This window comes from Seriola dumerili, unplaced genomic scaffold (genome assembly GCF_002260705.1).
Source record: "Seriola dumerili isolate Sdu_G_001 unplaced genomic scaffold, Sdu_1.0 BDQW01000025.1, whole genome shotgun sequence".
Taxonomy (NCBI): domain Eukaryota; kingdom Metazoa; phylum Chordata; class Actinopteri; order Carangiformes; family Carangidae; genus Seriola; species Seriola dumerili.
Window position 1 is genome coordinate 1,055,915 of NW_019174280.1, and position 25,370 is coordinate 1,081,284.

The following is a 25,370-nucleotide window of genomic DNA, read 5'->3' on the forward strand; positions in this document are numbered from 1 at the left end:
CAACATATTCCTATCCCCTACGTGCCAGTGTTTGAGTGTGACCGGCTGCACATTTGCCTGCCAATGTCTTGCTATGGTCTAATAGCTCATATTTAGTATCCCCCAGCATTGTTGGGTTTTTACTTAGTTTTTTACTTATTTTCCTGTTTCCATATATATAATTACGCAGCAGAGGTAATTTACATCTACAATCAATGCATTTTTCTCCCACATTATTGAGTTCAGACAGACATCAGCTTTTACCTCCAGTCTACAAGTATTTGATGCTTGAAGAGTTCTGAGGCATTAGATGGGAGTAGGTTTTCTAAAGCTATGCAAAGCCTTGCAAACTCACAGGGGTCTGGGTAAATAAACTTTGGTATAGTAGGTGTGGGGCCTCTATACACTTTTTCAGATACAGGAGATTGCATACGGTAATCAGGTGTCAGCATGCCAGATGGCTACCAGCCATTCAATGTATGTATGTATGTATGTGGTACATCCTGCTAGTTAGCAAAACTACACAAGGGACACCAAGGTATGGTGAAATACAAAGAAGGAGCTCCCCACTCTGAGTGGTGGGCTGGGCTTAGTCAACAAGTGAATGACATGGTGCTAAACTGCAGGACATGCAGGAGAACAGATACAGATTCACTTTTGGAAATTTGATTAACAATAACAGTTGAAATATGAACCATCAAATCATAGTCGACATTTCTATTCATTCTGCAACAGAGGGCTTTGTTTACACAGTCATTTATTTAGTCATCCCATGAATGTAGTATATAAAAACACATGTAAAAATGATATATGAAACCTAATATTTGAAATTAGAGCAATTTCATATATTCACACACACACACACACACACACACACACACACACACACACACAGCTCTGCTTCCTGTATGCGCAGAGCTGTAACGTAATTGCAAGAATAGACATTTACAGAAGCTTCCGTTATTTTGCAGTGACATGAATATCCTCGGTCCTTGCCGTGCCGTTCCGTGCCGTGCTGGCAGTGTTGCGGCAGAGCTGAGGAGGAGGAGTTTGCTGGGATCACTTCCACTCAGAGGACGTTAGCTCAGGACGTACAGGCTTGATTTAGGAGGGGTTCCGTTATGTAGCGGACTGGTTTAGAGGCCGAGGACCTCCTCATATGGATTTGCGTGTTTTGTAGAATAACGTCTGAATGATGCGATCGCCGTGTTTTCACACTCTGGCCTTGTTTTTTCCCTTTGTCCTCTGATCAGTCTGCCGGTCCCCCGCTGTGGCATCAAACCCACCGACCTCAAAATGTGGTTCAAAGGAGATTTGGAGGATGGATACGAGTCTAATAAAACAGGTAAGATAACGGTATTCAGAGACCGCATGATGCCGAAGCTACAGCAGACCGGATGCGGTGATTTTGTCTTAAAGGCCGATAGCAGCTACAGCAGAGCAGCTAGCACACACACTAACTGATACTGATACTGAATCTGATACTGAGCTACGCGGCTACATGAAGCTCCTCAGGAAAACATCTTGGTTCATCAGCTGTTCTCGCGGTGCTCAGGTGATCCAGCTCAACACAGACAGATCGTCACTGAGTGAGTGATCAGTCACAGCTGTGATGTGCAATGTCAATCAAAACAAAATCATCATTAGTGTCCATATTTATTACACAGGGACAGTTACAGCAAGTGTCAAACAAATTCTTCATGAACTCCTTTTCTGACGTTGTACTTCCTGCTGCCTTCGATCTAAGAGAACAGATCATAAAGTGCTACACTGCAACAGATTACTGTAATCAGATTACTTTTACAGTAATGTGTTATTGATTTGATGCACCAGTTCCTGCCCTGCTGAATACTGTCACCACATCACACTATTTTAACCTTTAATTCAGAGTGTCATAATTATGCTGTGACACCTGCAGTACATCCACCTGGACGGACTGCGACTCTGATTCTGATAGTATGGAGAGTATAGGAGGAAATATTAGCTGCAGATACACAAGACAGTCAGATGAATCAATTTGTCAGTCAAACAGAAAATTAACAGTTTTGATAATAAATTGATAATTGAAGTACTTTTTTAAGCAAAACAGCCTAAACATGTCATGTTCCTTTTTGTGAAAGGTGAGTATTTGCTGGTTTTGTTGGTCTACTGTGACATTAAACCACAAATCTTTGGATTCTGGACTCATGGTGGAACAACACAAGACATTTGAATACGTGAACTTGGTCTTTGTGACATTGTGACGGGCATTTTTTTACTTTTTACATGGGCCTTATTCACCAAGAGACACACATGGTGAATGTGTCTCCCTCCACAGTATTATTGCTGTCTCCCTATGACCAATACAGTGTTCCTGCCTAAGACGCACTAGCTTGAGTACACACCATCAGCAAGGCAACTTCCTCTGGAGAGAATATGTTCAGATCAAACGTGCTGGATATTTGTGATGTCTCAGACCCTGAGCCTGTGGACGATGACAGTTCTGCATTCAGCAAAGCAGGAAAAGTGCTGTGTGAGGACCTGAGTGTGGCCCAGCTCTGTCACTGTGTCGGCAAGTTAATCCACCACTTTGGTCCAAACTGAAATATCTACATTGTGTACAGACATTCATGGTCTGCTTAAGATGGCATTCCCATCAGCCACTGCTGTATTTTGTGTTTAGTGCCAAATAACAAATGTTAGCATGCTAACATGTTAAACTAAAATGGTGCACAAGGTTAATATTACACCTACTAAACAAGGTGGCTTTCCTTCTGGCTGTGATGCCCTGGAAAAAATTGCATGCCTTATGGCCACCATGGCCTTTGTGCCCATGCTACTGATGAAATCTCCAGGTTTTTTAGGTTTAACAGCATCACTGCAGCAGTGCTTGCAGCTTGGATTGGTTGTGCGCATGTACTGTACTGCTAACTGCTAACTAACTAGTTAACTCTTTGCTCCGGTCGACAGTATCACCTCTCTTTCTCTTTCTCTGTCTCTCTCTCTCTGCAATCTGCTCATTTACTTGCTCCTGCTGCCTCTTAACACTTAATGCGCAAGTTTAGTTTCCATGCACATGTGTATGACGCTGCAATATCATCAACTGCTCTCAGAACAGTAGAAGCTGAATCAAGGACAGACTGACCAGCTCCAGTCCTTTTCATATTGTACCTATAGTTTTTTGTGACTGTGTCCTCACAGTCACAAAAAACTATAGGTACAATATTTAACTTTAATAACTTGATTGTGCAAAATGGTTTCTTGAAGACTGTTCTTACATTCATCTGCAGAAAGTGATAAGTTTCTCTGACATGAAATATGTTTAGAAATTTATAGATTCTGATTACATGATGCATCTTAGTTGATACATGATAAGGGACTGCATCTTAAAATATGTCTTTTTTATTTATATTGAAAAGTGAATAATTTATATTCATGTCATTTGTTTTATTTTCTTCTTCTATAATCAGAAAGTCATGTTATTTATTTTGGCATCACATTACTCAATGGCCTTTATGCCCCTAAAATGACACAATTCTTGACCTGCCACTAAACAGAAGCATGCAAGCATGTTAGCTTGGTGATGTTAGCATTTAGCTCATAGCCATGCTGTGTCTGAATGCAGCTCACAGAGCGATCTGCATGGCTACAGACTGAAAGCCAACAAACTGGTTGCAGTTTTGGTGACTGCTGGTGTTGGCACATACAGGGAGGAGAGGCTGAAAACATTATTAGTGGAAACAATGCATTATGAGCAGCTGGGCAATCTGACTGTGATTGTTGATTGTTGCCAAGGCAGGTGACAAAAGGCTGAAAAAAGGTGTGTGTGTGTGTGTGGCCAAAATTGTTGAGTTTGAAAAAGGTGAAATAAGGTGTTCTAATGTTAGATTTACCTAAATTGAAACCCAGTGATTTCATCTACCTGCGTGGGTCTTAATCAGGTCTTAATCTACCTGGGCACCCAAGTGGAGCCTATGAATGGGAAACACTGTGTTCATCCTCTCATTGGGAGACACACACATCATCAGGGGCCCCAGTTGGGGAGTTTTTGGGGCAGCGGTGGTGCACTCTATAGTGTATTTATGGGAGGTTTATGGGGGTTTACACTTGTCATTGCAAAATTTGTCAATATGAGGGGCCATCACTGACCCCTTTTCCCAATTAGATTTTTGGGGCCCCAAACATTTCCCTGGTTTGCCTGTCCTGACGCTGCATCTCTGGGTATCAGTACTTTATCTTTTAGCTAAATGCATAGAACTCACTGGGATCATTTTCATGTGACGTAACGAGAGGCCATGAATGTTTCTCATCTGAGGCTGAGGTCTTGAAAACATTTGGCTGAATTTTACCAACATACGCCCAAAATCAACTGTCAGTGGAAGAGTGAACAGAGAGGTGAGCTGCAGACTCTCATGCTATTGTCTTTATTCACCTGTGTGTTCATACAGTTTGCAGTTCACTTACACAGAAAACATGGAAAACCATTCAGTATGTGACTGAGGCGACATTCAGACAAAAAAACACAGCACCCTCCTTCATTTGAATGAAGGTTGTGCAGAGGGGGCAGAGGGCTCTGGAAAAGGCTGGGTCAGGTTCAATGATCCTGAATTTGTTGGACAACATATCCAGTAGGTCAGTGTGATGACACATTTCTGATGACTGACTTTGTAATGGGAATTCCAAGTATTCTAAACCACTGTGCGGTGTTATGGCATCTTCAAGCCTTCAAACTCATGAATCCATCACACAACCATTTGTCCTGTTTTTGGTCTAAATACCCAAGAAGACTCCAGTTTCTGAAGAAAACTACAAAAATTTAAAAATCTAAATTCAATTTTGAGAGAAAAAAACTAAACCGGTGACTGTCAGAAAGAAGTTGTTTCAGGCCCATCTGATAAGCCCAGTGGTTTGTAACTGAATAACTTGTGTAACAGCTTTTTAAAATTGTTGTTTAGGCTCCAGTGGTGGTGGCTCTCCAGGATGGGTCCCTGGCACCGAATCAGCCTGGCACAGCAACCCCCCTGGCCCTGGGAGCAGTATCTTTGGTGGGCGCCGACACAGCACAGTATCTGACAGTGGTGACACTGGCATTGGCACTTACTACTCTGACAGTGTGGAAGGTAAGATGTCCTGTCTATTTATTACAGCGCTGCTGCTGACACACACACTTAGTAGAGAAATCCCATGTTGCTTATCTCCAGAAAACTCCAGCATTGAAGCTGCTGCTCCGTCTCCAATCACTCTGATTTCTGTTTTCTATGTAGCTCTGCTCACATCTGCTCTCCACACAAATCTCCTTTTTCTTACTGATTTTCTCTAATATTAGCTTAATGATTAGCTGTGTCCCAGCCTTTAGAGCATGCGGTCTATGAAGGCATGGCCTCTGAAGACTGTATATACAGCAAAGGCCAAACCAAGATGAGACGGTCTGGTCTACAGAGGATTTCATATTTATCCTCAGCCGCTGTTTCATTTGCGTGCACCTTGTTCCCCTTTTTGAAAAGTGATTCATCTCTGGTGCACAACGAATCTTGGGAAACGAAGGATCCAACAAGTGGATACTCCGTGAGTGACGCATTTCTGTGCTGCATTAGAAGGAGCCTTCAGAATGGGACAGGCTCGTGCTGCAGCTGGTCTTCTAATGCAGGCTCTGAAGGATGAGACCTCTGAACTGAGATACAGCTGTGGAACAGCAAAATGATTCCATGCAGCATTGGTTACCATGGTGATCTACCCCATTTAAAAGTGAACCAGCAACTTTGTGGTACAGGCTCCTGAACTGGATGTGTGATGGAGTTAGTTCACAGCATCATGGTGGTCTGTGTAACTGTCTGCTTTCAGTTAGTCGTGAAAAAGACAAATTTTCATTGTTTACATTTTAATGTTTAACTAATTTTTACAGTTTATTCAGGAAGTCTTCAGACTCCTTCAGTTTTTTCACATTTTGTTCTGTTACAGTTTTATGATTAAATAAAAAGAAAAATGTTCCCTCCTCAGTCTCTCTCAATCCTCCACACTTCAGTGAAAACTGAATTTATTAAAAAAGTAAAGATTGAAATCTCACATTGACAAAAGTATTCAGACACTTTACTCTGACTCTAAGTTTAGCTCAGGCTCCTCCATTTCTCTGGATCATCTCTGAGTTGTTTCTACACCCTGACTGGAGTCCACCTGTGGTGAACTCAGCTGATTGGACATGATGTGTGAAGACACACACCTGTCTATATAAAGTCTCACAGCTGACGATGCAGATCAGAGCAGAAACCATGAGGAGGAAGGATGCTGCAGAGCTCAGAGACAGGAGGCTCAAAAACATTTCTGCTGCATCGAAGGTTCCTGAGAAGAACAGTGGTCTCTATCATTCTGACATGAAGAAGTCTGGAACAACCAGGACTCTTTAGAGCTGGACCTGGACTGACTGAGACATCAGAGAGAAGAGAGGAGAAGAGAGGAGACCAAGAACCTGATGGTCTGTCTGAGCTGACCTTTAGACAATTGCATCATTGTCATGTTTTAAGTTTCTGCTTCTCGAACACGATTCTCGAAAATTCCTCATACTTTATGTTGTAATGTTGGTATGCCTGTTTTGCTGATGATGATGATGTCTGAGTCACTGTCTTCATCTGTATGTCTCCCTACAGACGACTCCAGCTCCAGTACCACTCCTTTGTCTTTCCAGCCACTGTCCCAGCATCACTTGGGCCAGGATGATGATGGCATCCCCACTGTCCACGTCATGCCATCCCCATCCTCCTCACCCAACACCAGTTTCAGAATACCTTGCTCACCCAGCAGCTCAGGTAAGTGGAGCAGGTCCTGCCAGCTGCTTACGCCAGCCATGTCTCCCCTGGGTGCACCGAGCTGTCTAGACATGAAAGACCATCAGCCCATCCGGAGGTGGTCCTCTCTCACCAAGTTGTCCTCTGGAGCTGAAAAGAGCTCCACTAGAACATCAGGCTATCAATACAACTCAGATTCACAAGGCTCCCTGGACAGAGGTCTGCTCTATGGGTATAGAAAGGAACCTCTTGGTTCAAATGTGGACCTTTATCTACCTTTATCCTCATCCTTGCTCTGCCATAGCTTGCTGCAGCGCTCGCCTGGCGCTGGCCCCTGCTACCGCTACAACCACAGCAGTAGATCCACCGGCTTGGACGCAGGCCGGTCTCTTTCCTCAGCTCTGTCCTCACCAGTAAGACACAACACTTTGGACATGAACTATAGTGCTTTACCAGAAGCTAAGCTGGGCCGGGGAGGGGGACAGGTTTATGGCCTAAGTTTACCCAAACAAGCGGACTCAACACTGGGTCACCAGACTGACAGAGGCTCCCCGATCCAGCCTGCAGTTCGCACCCAGATGTGGCTGACGGAGCAGATGGAGTATAGACCCAAAGCCGAGCGTGGAAGTGAACCTGGTCAAATCAGTGGTATGGGAACAGAGGGCTGTGGTGGAGATGGGCCTTCGTCATGGCAACAGGGACATCAGCAGGAACCAGGGCTTAACCAGGTGAGAGCAGTCTTAAAATAATTTGGAATATGGTCCAAAAACCATTTAACCAGTGATGCTGGTCAGTAAATTCACTCATACTGACAGAAGACTGTAACAGGAGTCCAAATGAAAGGGGCTGTTTTGCTTTGTTTGTTTTATAAAAAAAAGCTGCATGTTCTCAAATCTTATGTTTTATAGAAGAACAATGATTCACTAGACAATGCAGTTTCTGAAGAAACTGCAGGGGGGTTAAAGGATTCTGGAAAAGCTGAAGTTAAACCGTGTCAACTTTTTAAATTGACATATTATCCTCACAGAGACATAGCAGTGTGTGTGTGTGTGTGTGTGTGTGTGTGTGTGTGTGTGTGTGTAGTGTGGGAACAGTGTGTAGCATATATGAAGCTGGATTTTGACAGAAACATCAGTTAAGCACCACAGACATCAGAGAGGTCGTCTAATCTAATAAAGTATCTGTCTATCTACCTATCTAATCAGCTAATCTGACTCAGCAGAGGTTGCTATGGTGATCAAAGATGTGAAGCAGAATTGAAAAGATGATTTCTTGTGACCGAGAGATGGAAAAGTGTAAAAATCAGACCAACGAGACAACACTTCAATTTGGCTGGTTTATTGATGCACGAAGGACAGAGCTGGTGCTGGGTACACCAAGTCTCTCACTGAATGACAGAACTTGAGCTGCTTATATCCTCAATTGATCTGGGTATGGTAACTATCATCTGTTAACCTCAAGACCTTTCTCTCTGTGTTTCACTTTTATTGCTGACATCCTCCTGGAAGGGAGAGCATCACTAAATCTCTGCGGGATGTAGATAAACTCCTAAACAACAATATAACCATAAAACCCAGATGTATGATGGACTCCTTGGTATCCTGCTCCCCCGAAGGTCAGCAGCTTACCTAAGGTTTACTTTCTTAACATCCTTAAACCAAAGTCGCCAACATGCAAAACAAATACAACCTTACAAGAATTCATTAGGACTTAGGAAAAGAATCTGACTGCACTGACACTAAGATTTTTTTAACTAACTTTATTCATAACACATGGAGGATAAATCCTCCTTTCCTACCCACAGAACAAAGCAAACAGGACTGAAATGTTGAAATAAGATGACAGATAGAAATGTACAAGTAGAAAGAGTTGAGCCATTAAAACATTAATAAAAGATATAAGCATCTGAGTAAAGGGCCAGAGTCAATTATATTCAGACATCAGTAGGTTATATAGAGTTTTGACTTTTTATACATTTGTTAAGTAGAGAAAATTCATATTTTAGAGCAGTGAGCAGTTTTGAAATGACATTTATGTAGAGATTGTTATGATGATGATAATCATGATATGCTTGTTCTTCACGATGACTCCTAACTGGATTTAAAAGAGGGGAAATCTATATTCAAGGATTTCCATCAGATCTGGATGGTGTCGTAAACATAAAACAGCTGCTCTGATGTTTCTTCATTTATGTGGCTCTGCTGTGGTGAAACTACAATCCTGCATTGTTTTAAATGTTGCAGCAGCAAGGAATTGTGGGACGGCATGTCTCCTTTCCTTTCCTTTCCTTTCCTTTCCTTTCCTTTCCTTTCCTTTCCTTTCCTTTCCTTTCCTTTCCTTTCCTCAGCTGAGAGACACCTCTCAAACTCAGGTTTACCAGTCAAAGACTGTAACTCCTGTAAGTATTACATTGTGTGACAGAAGGGACTCTGTTGAATATAAATTGTTTGTTTGTGGTGTCAAATTGTGGAAGATACAACAGGTTATCTGGTTCTTGATATGTGCTGCAGTCTGTGGGGTGATGGCGCTCCTGTTCCTTTGAAAGTCAAAGCTCAAATTCTCTGAGTCACTGTGCTTTGGTATCACTGTGTGAAAGAAGAATAATTTGTCTACGTTCAGGGAGAAATTATGTGTGAAGATTTAAGTTTGTGGCCATGAGGACTAGTGTGTGGTACGCATTCTACCAGGTGAGCCACTGAGGGGGTTCAAGTTTTCCAGTTTAACAACTTCTCCCACTCTGAACATCCATTCACCTCCATTAATTTCTATGGGAAAAATTGTCAACAAAATGTTGAATATTTCAGAAATGATCAGACATATCACTGAGAAAAGTATTGTCTGGAGTCTCCCCATCGAGCTGCACCTTTTCACATTTGAATGGAGGTTCTATGACAAACGCTGCAGGACTACTTAGGTGCTCAAAAAGTGAGCAGAAGAAATACTCATAAACAAAATGGCTGCCAAGAAAAACATAAAAGCAATCAATTAAGAGTGTTGTTTATAATTTACATTCCTAGAGGTAGGTGTTCATGTCCACAGAAATCACTCTTCACACAAGACTGTGATGTCATTACATGATTTCATCATGTACTTGTGCCCTGTGTGTGTTTCTGTCTGTTACCAGATGCTGACTGGGACCTCCCTTCCTGTCAACACACTGGTGAAGGTTAAAGAGGGGCTGCTGAGACAGAGAGAACTGGAGATAGATAGGTACCACACACACACACACACACACACACACACACACACACACACACACACAGTATCTGAGTAACACAACACAGTTCAACAGCACCACAACCTCCGTCCTCTTTAATGACCTGTTGAATCAGTACCTCATAAACAGTGTCAACACAAACTGAACACAGAGCCGTCATGAAGGAGGATCTGTCACAGGACTATGGACTGTGTCTAATGGTTCAAACCCAGTGTAAAGCAGGAAATGAAGATAATAATATTTAAAGCCACTTTAAGAATCTGAAGCAGTTTACATGTATTAATCATTTTTTTATTGTCAATGTGTGAACGGATTGTGATGTATCTTCAAAAACAGACCTGTCCCGACTTTCTTTGTTGCCTGTAACAGCCTGAGGACTGATTTCTGTGTGCAGGACTTGGCACCAATTTTCCAGGAAAATCAAGGCTGTGACGTTTATGTTCACTTCCTGCTGCGTTTCCTCAGTGCCTGTCTTCTAGTGCCTGACAGCGTCAATAGAGTGCAACACCAGCTAATGTTAGCTTAGAAATGGAGTTCAAGGGGCATCGAGTGGCACAGTGGGTTGAGCAGGCGCCCCATATGTAGAGGCCACAGTCCTCACTGCAGTCAGCCCCGGTTCAAATCCCGCATCGGACGGCCCTTTACTGCGTGTCATTCCCCCTCTCTCTGCCTCCCCATTTCCTGTCTCTCTCTACTGTGCTATCTTTGCTTAAAAAAAAAGAAAAGAAATGGAGTTCAACAAACAACCAGCTCCTCGCACACAACAGACTCCATGTAAACACAAAAAACAAAAAAAGCTTTTACCTGGTGAAACCCATCAGGCTATTATCTGCCATTATCTCCAGAGTGTCTGACTCCGCCTCTGACTCCGCCTCTAACTCACAACTAATCCAAAAATGGACAAAGAGGAGGGGCATGTGTGGAGCTGAGACTTTTGTGCATACCGGTTTGTGGCAAGAATACGCTCACCCACCTGTCACTCAAAGAAGCCACGCACTCAATTATTCACAATTTAATAAAATGTTACAGTTCTCATGATGGAGGAAGCAAGCTGACCACAGTTTGGAGCCACAGCACAGAGTCTGAATATTTTTCTAAATGAGAGATTTCAGCTTTTCATTTTTAATAGATTTGAAAAAAGGAGTATTGAGACAAGCCGGTAGTCGATCTGAGACCGTGTGGAAAAGTCTTTAGGGTTCCACATGTATAATTTGGATGTCATTTTTCACCAGCTGACCTTTCAGATCCGTGAGCTCCCATAAGTCTGTTAGAATACTGTTGAACAGTCACTGAAATGTCTTCTAACAAGTCAGAAACCTGTCCACAGGTAAGACTGGACTAACTGGACAAGTCATGTTGTTATTAACTTGGACTCAATTTAATAGCAAACATTCAGCCTACAACACTGAGACTCTTACACACCCCTCTGTCCTGATGTGTTGAGGACTGCAGTGCACTCTCCACCTGCATTAATCATAAAGCCTCAGACAGACTCTGTACAGACTGTACACAACTCAGCTACAAGGCTTTTAACCAGAAGATAAGATAACTTCAAGCCACTGTCAGGTCTCTATCTGTTCATTTTAGGATCGATTTTAAAATCTTCTGCCAAACTTTAAAACGTTGCATGGCCATGCACTACAACTATATCACTGAGCTGTCCCACACAAATGTAAGCCAAGAGCCTTGAGCAGTGGCCTCTGAGCAGAACTGAATCCTAAGACTGACTGACCCTCCTCTGCTGTGTTTGTGTAGTGGAACATTTTACTTCCTCTTTTAATGTCGTTTTACAGAGAAACAAACAAACAAACAGACTTCTTAATATCTGACCCTGAGTTGGTCACTTCCTTTTAACGGTCCACTGAAAAACTGAATTATTTATCATGAAAGTTTTTATTTATTTATTTCGATATACACAAACAGACAGTGTTATTTTCTTTGGTTATGACCTACACAAGTAGTTCAACCGGATCATCACAGTGTCCCACTCATGCTGTGAGCAAAAAAACAGTCATGTGTTCATAGATAGGTAGGTAGGTAGATAGATAGATAGATAGATAGATAGATAGATAGATAGATAGATAGATAGATAGATAGATAGATAGATAGATAGATAGATACTTTATTTATCCCCTAGGGAAAATTCATGTGTCCATTAGCTCATTGTTGATAATAACAAAAACAGTTAATAAGAAATAAACAATAATAATTAGATTAGTCCACATCCTTTGGCTGAGATGATGAGCTGGGAAGAAAGGATCTCCTGAACCTCTCTGTTCTGCAGCACAGTGAGATGAGACGTTTGCTGCACCTCTAGCTGCTCCTCTGTCCTGCCAGAATGTTGTGGAGGGGATGGTTGGTATTGTCTTTATGTCATATGATACTATTTCTAACATCCATCCATCATGTTTTAAGATCTGGAGAGGAAGGACGTTTCCATAACCTGAAGATCACTCAGGCAGCTGTGATGACCCCCATCCTTATAAACTGCACAGTCATGTTTTGATATATTTATCCCCCAATAAGCACAGTCATCGTGATACATGCATCATCAAGCCCAACCACTTCCCTATGTGTTCCAGTACCTTTTCCCAAATTGCATGTAAAAATTTTCATATTTCTGTCTGACATTTCAAGCACAAATTATTGGTCAGTAAATGCATCCTGTGGAGTTTAGAAGGAGTAAAATAAAACCTATCTTTTATATTATACTAAATACATTTTCCCTCAGCCTCCTAAATATATTTCCCAGTGTTAGATTATATTTTTAACCATTCCTCATTGCCAAGATCACAGCCCAGGTCTCTCTGCCAAATGATACTCAGATGTTTTAAAACTGAATTATTACCATGAATTCAGGCTTCACAAGCACATGTTCACTGTTAATGTGTAGATGTGTAAATAGTATGTTTTAACATTTCTTTTATAAACTGTTTACATGAGTTGCAACCAAAACTATTCAGGAAGTTCCAGAGACTCTGGAATCTTCCTTTAAGCAAGAGTCCTGTCCCTTCTCAAAAACATATTTAAGCAATATCACACAAGAGGTCAAGATGTTGTACAGCAGCACGGCTGAGATTTGGTCATAAGACAATCGCTGATACTCAGAACAGCAATACAGCATCATGACCTTGAGTGTGATATTACTTTTATACAACAGTTCTCCAAACGCCATATATTTCATCATTTATTTGGCTATGCCAACACAAATAGTTCTGTAACTGGACTGGTACTGGACTGTTGCTAAGCAAAACATGAACATTTTCCTGCACAGTGCACACTAGCTTGCTACTTTGTCTTCACGTTACCTCAGGTGTGCGCTGAAGTATCCAGGCTTCTTCCCTTCATCCTCTTCTGACGACCAGACATCATTTAATACAAATGTTATTTCTGGAAATGTAAAGTTTGTTACAATCTAAGATAGATAACGACCGTTAATGTGACGCTGATTAATGGTTAAGTGGAGTGATACATGTAGCCAATCAAATTACACGGTCGGAACTAACTGTATAATTTATCATATAGTTTTCACCAATTTTATTTTATGTGACGTTTATGTTTGAAAATAAGACTATTAGAATGTCCTGTGACACTATGCTCAGTATGTTCCAACACTGATGCTTCCCGTCTCCTGTTTTGCATCTATTGGCTTGATCGCCTGTCTTCAGACACAGCGGCTGTATGATTTCAAAAGCATGTGCACTATATTTACAGGTGATTGTGTTGTAAGCAGGAAGGATTTTGTGTTTCAGGCAGAAGCAGCAGATCCTGCAGCTCCATGCGCGGATCAGAGAGAATGAGCTCAGAGCACAGCAGGTCCTGCAGAGCCAGAGAAGCTGGTTTGACGATCCCCACATCCTAAATACCAAGGTAACACCAAGCTGCACCTCTGTGATGAAGGAGCATATGCAAATTCATTATTTGATGGTCACATATCAAATATTCTCTTAATAAAAGCACAACTTCCGCTTGTCCAATAGGAGTCAGCGATGAGGACGCCGTGCAAGCAGCCATCTGATAGGCTGTGCTGTGATGAGGAACTCGGCAGGAAGCTGGCGGTGGCTGAACTGGAAGTGCTCCATATGAACGAGTTATTCAAGCAAGTCACAAATAAATACACAGAGGACATCAGAAAACTGGAGGAGAAGGTGCAGAGTTGACCCACAGGAAGCACTTTGTCTCATTGGTTGCTTTTCACATCAGTGTATGAATTCTGAGGCGTTTGTGTCCACAGATAAAGACGAGGGATCGCTACATCAGTAGTCTGAAGAAGAAGTGTCAGAGAGAGAGCGAGCAGAGCCAAGAAAAACAGCAGCGCATAGAGACTCTGGAGAAATACCTCTCTGACCTGCCAACACTGGATGAGGTGCAGGCCCAGGCCCAGCAGGTACACACACACGCACACACACGCACACATACGCACACACAAGCACAGGCTGTGGCTACGTGTCTGCCAGTGCAACCAAGTGTTAGTGGCAGTTGTGCTTGGCTCTTCTATAGAGGTAGAGATACTCCACCTGTCACCTGCAGCTCTTTGTCTCACACGGTTCCTTCTTTATTCATTCCTCCCTGCAAGATTTTGAAGTGAAAGCACAACTTTATTTATACGACACATTTCACTTCAGGTGGAAGCACAATGTGCTGCACAAAGCATCAATTATCAAGGAGGTGGCAACCACAAAAATTATGTGGATAGTGTAAAGATCAAACATTAAAGACAAATGAAAAACACATAAATGATACATATGAATTAAAAACTATTAATAAAATAAAAGAATTAAGACCAACAACTGATCAATAAAAAGGTGTGTAAATTAAAATTGTCAAAAAAGTAGGAATAAAATGTGATCAAAAAATAATAAATAGTCAGATAAAAATAAGACATAAAGCTAATAAAAGGAATAAAAATGAACAAATTTCAATGAACAAAAACAAAACTGCTGAGAGCTGAGAACAGAGCCACACGTGTTGAACCAATCAGTTAATTGCAGGACATGGCTTCAGCTGAAGGAAAAGGTTGGCCCCAGATGGCCCTGCTACTAAGCAGGACCACAGTCTGAGTCTGAAGGCCTATTACTCTGTTAGCACAGAGCTGTTTGTGGTAGGTTCACACAGCCAGTTCTCAGGTTGTACTTTGACTCTTCCTGAAAATCACTGAAATCTCTAACGTTGCCTAGTCCTGATCTACTGTTCCTGTCAACGCCAGTCCTGCTCTGTTTGTTCTTATCTCTAGCCCCTTTTCCAGAGACCCACTAACATCAGGCTTTTGTCGGCAATGGAAAAGGGAACAATCAGTATTCACACCTGGGTCACATAGCTCTGTAGTAGACCTGAGTGTTTCTTAGCTCTGGCTCTGATCAGCAGTGATGTAAACACAACACCTGAGTGAACATGTTAATTTTCACCCCTTTTCCTGCTGTGACGTCTTTCAGAGACAGACACTGTAACACACGTGTCACCTGTCCAGCACAGTGCTGTTATACCAGGAACACTGCCGTTACACCTTCCTCTGAGAGTGAAGCTGCAGCCCAGAAATAAGTTTTAAAAACACACAATCACTGAAGGAGGCGTCTCTCACAGAGGCTCTGACACTTACAGGAGCAACAACCTGAGGATGAGATGAGACACATCTGTTTTACTAGTTTACACAGCAGCTATCAGCTCACTCTCTCTCCCCTGTCTGTGTGTGTGCTCTGTAAGTGCATGTGATGACATCACTCCTTGCAGTTGTGTGTGTCCTCAGCCCGAACAGAAAGACAAACTCGACTGGCAGGGGAAAAGGAGTCAATCAGCTTTTATTAGCAGGTTCTGCTTATACCTGCTAACTTTGGTGGAAAATGGTGTTAGCCTCATTCAGTGAAGACCTCAGTGTGTGTGTGGGGCCACAAGCACTGAGGGCGACTACACACACACGCAATGTTGTGTCAAGTTAGGTGCTCAAAAGCCTTGACTGCACCTAAAAAGGCAAAAAAAAATTCCAGGGGTCCCCTCCAATCAACGTTCATTGTCTTCATATAATAAATAATCTGACACCAATGAAAAATGTACAAAATCTCAACTTTTTTTTTTCCAAATGTTCACAATAGGTTTTTCAAAATATAGCTTTAATATAAAGAATGTGGAAAACCTTGTAAATTTCAAAATATAGATTATAAAGAACAATAACAACCGAAATAACTAACTTCAATAACTAACTTCAACATTAGCACATGATAAATAATCAATATACCCACATCATAAGGCCAGTGCTCATCAACACATAAAACCCCTAAAGGCCCCGTGTTGGCAGCAGTGATTTTCTCACTAGCTTTAGCTTGAAAAAAAATGCTAATTATATAGGAAGTAACAGTAAGTTCAGTTTAATTGAGATGTCTTTAGATCTGAAAAAAATATTGTGTATGCATTCGGAGACATTGCTGTGGAGTTAAAGTGATAGTTGTGGTTATTTGAAGTGGGGTTGTGTGAGGTAGTCGTGCACAGGCAAGTGTATTACCTGCAGTAGATTCAGTCTAGAAAAGCACTCAACCTTGGGGCCTCAGGCTGTTAGAGGGCCCCTGAGGTGGGGTTGCACTGCCTATGCATGACTACCTCACACAACCCCACCTCTGAGGCCCCAAGCAGTTGCCTACCTTGCCTGTTCACAAGCCCTGTGTGTGTGTGTGTTTGTGTGTGTGTCTGTCTGCCTGTGTGTGTGTGTGTGTGTATGTGTGTGTGCTCAGCAGGAGGAGGTCCAGCAGAAAGCAAAGAACCTGGAGAAGAGGGTGTGTCAGCTGCAGAGGAGCCTGGAGGAAGGATGTGCTCTGATGAAGGAGAAGGACATCAAGATCGAGATGCAGAGCAGGAGAGAGAAGGAGCTGATTGCATCTGTGCACAGGTGCATCATCAGCTAACACCTGTCACTGATGTTGCCTACTGCTGTTGCCGTGATGTAAGGTGTATTCAGACTGAATGCAGAGAAAAAAAAGGAAATCTTCACCTTGTTATTCATGCTAATTTGACCCAAACAGCTGGTGGACGAACCGTAAAGATATTTACTGTGTCTGGTTAGGAAAAGAGACATCGTCACATGTGTGTGTGACTCTGGGGCGAGTTGCACAAAGCACCTCAAGTTTTCTACTTAAGTATTACACTTAAGGTTTAATTTCTCCTTAGTTGAGGGGGTTACTCAAGGGTGTTGCACAGAATAACTTAAAAGGTTTCTTTTCCTAAGGAAAAAAGTTAAGGCATTTTATCATCCATTCATCAATTCCTCTCGTTTAGGGTCCATCAGGTTCTTCTGATCGTGGAAAACTCTTGTTCATCCTCTTCACTTATCACCATGTTGCAGTTAAGATACAATCAGAGGTACCTTTAGTTTTTTCCTTAGTTTGGTCTCTAAGGTCTTCTGTGCAACAGCTTAACTGACTTTAAGTGATTCCTTAAGTGTAAGACTAAAATAAGAGGAGAACCTTAAATAGTCAAGTGAACACTTTAAGGAAACCTTAAGGAGAAGACTTAAGGGTGATTTTTGCAACTGTTCTTATTTTAAGGAAATCGTAACTCAGACTTTAAGGAAAATCTTAACTTGCTTTGTGCAACTGGCCCCAGATCTGAAAACCTGCAGGAGCTTCAGCAGTTTTTCTTCTGCAGCTTCTCTTTGTCTTATCTACATTTATGAAAATGAGTCATGTAGTCTAGAAATAAGAAACCAATATTTTGCTCAAACTGAAACATTTTTAACTCACATGGTCACAGCTTCACCTCAGTTCACATCACCTTTGCATTAACTATATACAGCTGTGCTGCATTCAGTCTGAACAAACTCCTCTCTACATTTGATCAGACTAACACGGTCGTGTCTCTTGTTCTCGTGTCTCGTCTCGGTGCAGCCTGCAGCAGAAGGTGCAGAAGTGTCTGGATGACGGGGTGAGGTTGCCTGTGCAGGACCTGAAGCGGCTCGAGGTGGAAAACATTCAACTTCTGGAGCAGCAAGACCACAGCAGCAGGGTAGCATCCTAAACACACACACACTAATATATGCACATACACACATAAAGACAAAAGGCCATTAACATGTTGTCTCTGCTCCACCACCAGCTGATCGAGCATCAGAGAGAACAGATTGAGAGGCTGACCCTGCAACTAACGGTATGGTAATGAACACTTCCACACAGTGTGCCTCATTCAAATTTACCTGACAACCAAGTGACCACAAACAACAGACAACAACAAGCTGTATTCTAGTGAAAGGACTGACACTTTGTAATGATCAGCACAAGGCCGTCGTCAAACTACCTGAGTGAAAGCAGGAAACGACAGCTCAACATGCTAAGGACAGGAAACAGGCACAGTCTCTAATGTTTGTGATGTGGTCATGACTGACATTGTTTCAATAGATGGTTTTTCAGTGACATGTGACATCATCATGTCTCTCGTTAAACATATTTCAACACTATATCACCTACATGAAACCACTACGTTGTTTTATTTGTATGTTTATTTATGAGGATTAAACAGATACAAGCTAACATGATAGACTTCACCTTCATACAGCATTGATACCTTTGATTTGATTTTTATTCTTCTCTAAAGTTAATGACCTTTTTGAGCCTAAACTTGCTCAAAAATGTATGAAACTTTGCAGGCCTGGTGAAAATTTACATATTTTAGAAAATTTCAACAAGGCACTACTTGCACTGTGTTTCACCTACGTGTGCGAAATTTGATAGACACATGTAACATGGCAAGACCTTCTAAACAGACTATAGGTGCCCATACCCTAAACCCTACAGGAAATGAGATATTTTGAATTTACTGTGCAATGTTAGCGCAGTTTTTGGCATGTACAGGCATTGGAGTTTAACGAACTCCTCCTAGTGAATTAATCAGATTGACATCATATTTGGCCAGTCTCATCGTGAGACCTTTTTGACGCTAAATTGTGAAGCTTTTGGTTTTCATTTGACTCATCATAACTCCAGCACTCAATGCATTTTGGTTACATCAAGTGGCGGCGGCCCCAGGGTGCGTGACAGGGCGAGGGCCGGCATAACGCTGCTTGTTGTTTTTTCTTTTTTCTTTTTGTAAAGGGCCAGCCAGTCAGGAGTCACACCAGAGACCTGCTGCTCAGTGCTCACTCGGCCATCGGGCTGCCCCAAAGTTGTTGTTTTTTTAACTAACAGTCTTGGTGCCACCAGCTGTTGTACCCATTTTCGTACGTTACAGACACAGCATAGGAGATAATCAGGAAGAAAACAGAAAAGCAGTAGAAGGAAACAAATGAGGTTTTATTTGAAACTATTAAATTCTAAATTTAACAGAAGAATTTGATTATTCATTTTCCAGAACAGGCGTTAATAAAATAGAACAATCCCGGGAAAACTGGGATAGGTGGCAACCCTACCTTCATATCTCTGAACAGAACCAGGCTAGCTGTTTAGCTTTGTGCTAGGCTAATGTACCCAGCTCCTATAGACTGACATTTAACTGAGGGTGATGTTGACGTTCTCATCATGCTCTTTGGAAGAAATCAAATATTGATTAGTAGTGTATTTCCCAAACTGACTAACCATTACTTCAAAAAAGCTGTTATCTATATTTTTATATTAACAGTGGGTCACTTTACTGCATTTTTAATGTAAGTGTTTGTGACGTATTTATCATTTTTGGTCCAAACTGTCTGCACCATCGTCATCATTTATCTATCAGCCTTGTCTGTGCCTGGCTCCATTTAACAGTGTGTAATACTCAGTAGAAAACCTCTGTCCCCAATCACTCATTATAGTTTATTTATTTATTTATTTAATAAGGAAAATGTAATTTAACATGGTTCCAATACAGAGCATGAAACTGATGTGTTGCACAGAGAGTTTATAGCTGTTGCTCATTTTGAACTCTTCCCTAGTTTTACATGTACAGTGCAATTAAATCAATCAGTTTTCACTGTCATAAAAACACAAGACACTACAGATATGGAAGCAAAGTCAAATACTGTACTGAAATGCATTGACTGTGATGTACAGTCTAAGTAAGAGACAACAACAGCAACAACATTTCTGACCTCATACACAGTCTGTCTGTTGTTCCTCTAAAGAGGAAATCAGGCTCACAGACATGTTCTGTGCTTTGTCAGGCCACCAGTACAAGACTGCAGAAGAAAAGACGACAGCAGGAGGAGAGCCCGGCCCCCCCATCCAGAGCCCTACCACAGGTATCAGTGTTGAGTGTTTACTTGCTGCAGAGTGCATAATGAGCTGGAGGTTGATGTGTTTACTGATGAGACAGTGGTTAGGTTGTTCAGATTTCTAAAACTGATATCCAAACTGATCTCAAGAGTTTTACAGTCAGTCAGCTGAATCCACACCAGCTCGGAGACGTTCATGTGTCTCATACAGAAACCCCTGCTCAAGAGTTTCTACATGCTATGAAGTAGTACACCAAACTACCCACACACCCATAGTGGGCCCCATGGGGCCAGGCCACCTCCCAGTCTGACTGCTGTGACCACACAAACAAACAAGAGTTGTAGTCACGCCAGACTTTGATTTGCACCACACATGACTGACCGAGGTCGTAGCCGCACCTGTTCTCATGATGTGCGTTCATGTGAATACATGTAAAACGGTGATTGTTGCTAAGAAACACACTTCACTCTAACTTGGACCTTCAAACAAGCTGGAAGAAGCTGTAAAATCAGAGCACAGTCAGCAGCTGCAGGGTGGGGGAGAGCTCCGTGTTTCTGTCTGATGCTGTAGTTGAGGGGAGGGATACTCCATTAGCTCAAACAGAGCCTGTCTGCCAAAGTGAAACCTCTCAATCAACTGACTGTCTGAACAGACGTCCAGTGATTTGTCACTGATGACATTTTCTCATCTTTTTTCTTTTTGTTATTTATTCTGTGAGCAAGACATGCTGCCATCCATGTTTTTTTTTCATGGTTGTGTATTGTTACCATGGAGACCGGTCCGACTTTCCAACTTACACCTGCTCCATACTAGATGGAAAAGTTACACCCAGGTGTAACAGATGCAGAGCCTAAGTCTAAGTGGTTCACTAGTCATAACTTTCAGTTCTAAGAGGGATGTAACGTCACACCCTGGCGTACGCCCAGCTGCTGCACTGCGCTCCAGGACCTTTTACTAATGTGTACCTGTGGCTCCACAGACACAGCGGGTGTTGGTCAGATGTCACCGACTGTTTCTTAGTCACTGTTATAAAACATCAACAACTCAAAGTTATAGTAAAAATTAGACCTGGCTGTTTTCCTAAATTTATCCCGTCACGTCCTCACAGAAGTGGAGACATCTGGAGAACTGGTTTCTGATCAGTTAAGTGTATTAGTTGACACAGAATTTAGATCTGGAGGAAATTAAAAAACGCGCCTTTGTTTCCCATTGTGAAGCCACGGCAGGTAGATGAAGGCTTGTTGGTGCATCCTCTATCCCACCTGGAGATGCCAGAAGTGGGCCGGCTGCTGAAAGAGATGTCCCTGTGTCTTCTGGACCTCCAGGCGCTCTGCAACATCCTGGCTCAGAGAGCACAAGGGAAAGAGCCCAACCTATCTCTGCTGCTGGGCATGAAATGTACGTGGATAACACACACACACACACACACACACACACACACACACACACACACACACACGTAGTGTGAGTATCATCACATACCTAGTGGTACCTTTTCGTACTTTCCTGTCTCTATGCAGCGTTGAGTGTGTCAGCGGAGGAGAGTGACTGCAGAGCGGTTGTCGAGGAAGAGCTGAGGGTCAAGCTGCTGGAGGTCGGCCAGCTGAGGAGAGACATCGATGAGCTGAGGAAGAGCATCTCAGACCGCTACGCCCAGTACATGGGTGACAGCTGTGTCTCCCAATGACACCCAGCACTGCTCTAACCCAATATGTGTTTGAACTGTTTTATTTCTCAGTACTTCATAGATAACCACATAAAGTACTATATTAATCATGAGAATTATAAGGTTCATTATAAGGTCACCATCATGGATGATGGAAGATGTTGTGTGAGCAGTCATGTTGTTGTATAGAGTGGCTGGCCTTCACATTTGTTGTGGACTCAGTGGGACTGAGTGAGCTGCAGCCTACAGTTCTGTCTTGGACCAGTAGTCTGCATCACACCACTGCAAACAACATTTACATTAGACTCATGACTCAGCAGTTAACGTAGACCAGAAGAACTGACCTGGAGAAAGAAGGATGACGAGACAGCACAGCTGGACACTCATGAGATGTGGGTGACGAACTTGTCTGACAGAAGCTCAGTGCAGCAGATAACTGTAATAATCTTTAAAATGTGGATACAAGGACCAAAATTTGTACGTTTATTCCTCTGGGTCATTCATTTGAAAAATCCCATTAGCCACTTGAAATTTCAAAATTTCCACCATTTTCCAAGATGGCTGCCATTTTCAGCATAGAAACACGTTTTAACACAAAATTTTACCCACAAGACAGATTTCAGTGATTTCACAATTTTATCTTATGTTTTTGATTCTGATTACGTCAAATGCATTTGCAATTTCTAATATGTGAAAAATTAATAAAACACAATGTAATTACAAACAATCTATTATGAATCATGAGCAAGCTAGCAAGCTAGTTCACAAGTTAGCAGTTAGCAAATAGTCCTGACATATCACCTAACACTGTCACATTCAGAGAGCAAACAGTTGATAATGTTAGGCATGATTTGACCATGATAATACTAGGCAACATTTAGAGCTTACTACAAACATCATCACCAAAAGAGAAACGTCCTAATATCTCAATATGAAAGAACCATTTTATGATGTTCTCATTTAAAAGAAAAATATCCTGCAAAATGAATCCAAATTTTTTGTGAAAAGAAAATCTCTTTATTTTTAAATGTATAAATTATCACAAAGTCGTGATTTTATTAGGAAATGTATTTTGTGAGTTTGTACTCGTATGCAAGTTTAATTTTTTACAGTGAACTAAATTTCACCTGCGTTGTAGTAATGTACGATTTGACACCTACGTTATTCATATGAGAAAATGTGGATGAAATTATTGCAAAAAATAACATTTTCTTGCGGCCATCTTGAATTTTGAAGTGGCTTAGGGTTTTTATCAAAAGAGTAATACCCAGGGAGGATTTGTGCCAGGTTTATCATTTGTATCCACATTTGAAAGATTTTTCTGAAATATGCAGTTATCTGCTGAGCTAACTGGAAAAGATTTGTCTTAATTAAGGGAATGAACTTCACAGGAACACTGGACAGATACCAGTAGTAGACCTCATCACAGCCACAGCCACAGAATCAGAAACAATAACTTGGTAGATACAGAGGTGGAGTAGCCCAGGTTGAAGGTATCAATCGCCCTCACCAGTGTGAAAGCACACCTTCCAACCTCACCATCCAAGACAGGAAACCACTGACATCGCTCCAAAGAGACCGGCATCACCATCCTGCTGGCTGATAAAGGAACACGCACAGTGGTGGTTGTCAAGGCGACCAGCAGCCGAGGAGAGTAGTGAACTGCCTTAACCAACTGGAAAAGGACCATCTGCGTGCTGCTCGACCAGTTTCATGGCTTTCACAGTAAACCAAGTGTACCAGACTCTCCTGGACAACAGCTGTGGATGTGGAGGAGTCGACACAACTGAAGGAAACAGAACTAATCTGACTGAACACACGTTTATAACTGCAATGACTGAGTGTCATGTGATGAACCCAAAAAGAATCAGTTTCTGATTCTGCCATATGTGTAAATAAGCACCTGCTTGCTAACAGAGTCACCATAACAACAGGTGGTATGTCAGTGTTATATTCACAGCCTATTGGGCTGTAATGGTTTAAATAATACTACAGGTTACAGGAGAAAGCCTTCACATATTCAGATTGATTCAGATGGGTACTGTAATAAATATGCATAACAATGTGAAAAAACTATAAGGCAAACTGTGGAAGCACATATTCAGACTGACATCAACCTCAAACATCCACCCTCTCTCTACTTAATGAGACTGAAATGGATAGCAGACTTCTAGATGTTAGAAACTCTTATCTCTGTGATTGAAAATGTCTTAATGAGCAATATCAGCTGTGCTATTAACGTGAAGGCACCCGCAGATGAATATGGGCAGATAGATAATTCACTAATAATTTCATCAGGTGATGTTCAGCTGTTTTATTTGTACAGGCAAGAAATTTCTCTGGCATCATATCATGTTATTTATCATTTGTCACTTTTGAAGAGCATATTGTTTCCTTTAGCCTTGAGTGCAGTGAAGCTTGCAGCCAAAGAGTCTGACAGAGCAGACTGAAACGGGAGATGCACTTTTTGGTAGATTTTGTCTTATATGCCACCAGACATGTTGTAGAATAAATGAATTCCAAGCTGGAGCTATCAGAGAGCTAACTGTCAAACATTTAGTCTGCATGATTGAACAGGTTTGTAACATTTAGGTGCTCTGTGTGAGTTCTCTGTGTTCATTCCACCTCTGGCTGATCTGACAAGCCACTGGCTGGCTTGTTCCTCTGTATAAGAAATTATTCTCTGATATTCTTTCAGTTTTACTGCCAAAATCTATGAATGCCAAAGGTATCTTTATTTACAGCAATGTTCCTCAATAAGGTTTTTGTCCATATGGAGGTTTGATCATATTTGTTCACATAGCAAATAAAATTATTTTTTTAAAGAATCATGTTGAATGTATGTTATGTATTTCTTACAGGTGTCAGAATACCTGCAGTAAAAAGTGCAAAGTAAAAATGATGTTGGTCAACAACAAGTAGCAGGTTCCAGTAAGTTTAATGTGTTTTATTTCATGCTCACAGGAAGAGATAATACCTGCAGTAGAACAATACTTGACATTCACTGAGGAAGATCAAACATACTGAAAAGTTATTAAAAACTAATTGGACAGTTTCCCTAAATGTGGACCAGAAGCAAACAGAACCACAGAAAACACCTGCATTTCAACTGAGGATGGTGATTGAGATGCAGGATGAACAGCTTACAGCTGGGTTCAGAAGAATCCTTCAGAAGGTTCAGAACCAGCTGCTCAACAAGAAGGTAAGACAGGGACATTTCACCATCGATGATGGTTAGATGCTTGAGGAACTGACATCACATCTACCCAGTTAAGTCCTGAGGAAGTCTCCAAGTTTGTAGAAAAGAGACCAACAACACACCGAGAGCAAAGAACCACAGATACACAAATTCCAAACATTATACCCACGACTCAGAAGTAGAACAGGAACTAAGCTAGAGAAAAAAGGATTATAACCAACAAGTCCTCAAACCTAAACCACCATATAGGTCGTTCTTTTCAACCCTCTGATACGACCCATAGGAGTGTTTACTGAAATAGCGCCCCTAAGGCGGCATGCCTACCGGACCTTGATTGTCATGGTTACCATAATAAACGACTGTACTCGGAGCTGCGTACCTAACGTTG

General features: G+C 41.8%; 1 protein-coding gene across 3 annotated transcripts; it reads left to right on the top strand.

Moving 5' to 3' along the window:
* The first annotated feature begins 994 nt into the window (after positions 1–994).
* cep85l (centrosomal protein 85 like) lies at positions 995–24,611 on the top strand. Of its 3 annotated transcripts, none has more exons than XM_022737965.1 (13): positions 995–1,324; positions 4,914–5,078; positions 6,600–7,465; positions 9,862–9,947; positions 13,707–13,824; positions 13,935–14,102; positions 14,189–14,341; positions 16,674–16,828; positions 17,823–17,940; positions 18,031–18,081; positions 20,066–20,143; positions 21,335–21,515; positions 21,638–24,611. In XM_022737965.1, the coding sequence occupies exons 1-13, from the start codon at positions 1,276–1,278 to the stop codon at positions 21,802–21,804; spliced, it is 2,355 nt and encodes a 784-aa protein (XP_022593686.1). In that variant the 5' UTR covers positions 995–1,275; the 3' UTR covers positions 21,805–24,611. The 3 variants fall into 3 exon arrangements, with proteins under 3 accessions (XP_022593686.1, XP_022593687.1, XP_022593688.1); XM_022737966.1 differs by having other exon boundaries at positions 16,677–16,828; XM_022737967.1 differs by lacking the exon at positions 20,066–20,143.
* Positions 24,612–25,370: the final 759 nt, after the last annotated feature.

Bases quoted from the DNA above. Each gene is read 5' to 3' on its own strand.
- cep85l (XM_022737965.1), top strand. From the start codon at position 1,276: ATGTGGTTCAAAGGAGATTTGGAGGATGGATACGAGTCTAATAAAACA. The intron at 7,466-9,861 runs GTGAGAGCAGTC...GTCTGTTACCAG, and splicing joins AGGAACCAGGGCTTAACCAG to ATGCTGACTGGGACCTCCCT. The intron at 16,829-17,822 runs GTGCATCATCAG...GTCTCGGTGCAG, and splicing joins CTGATTGCATCTGTGCACAG to CCTGCAGCAGAAGGTGCAGA.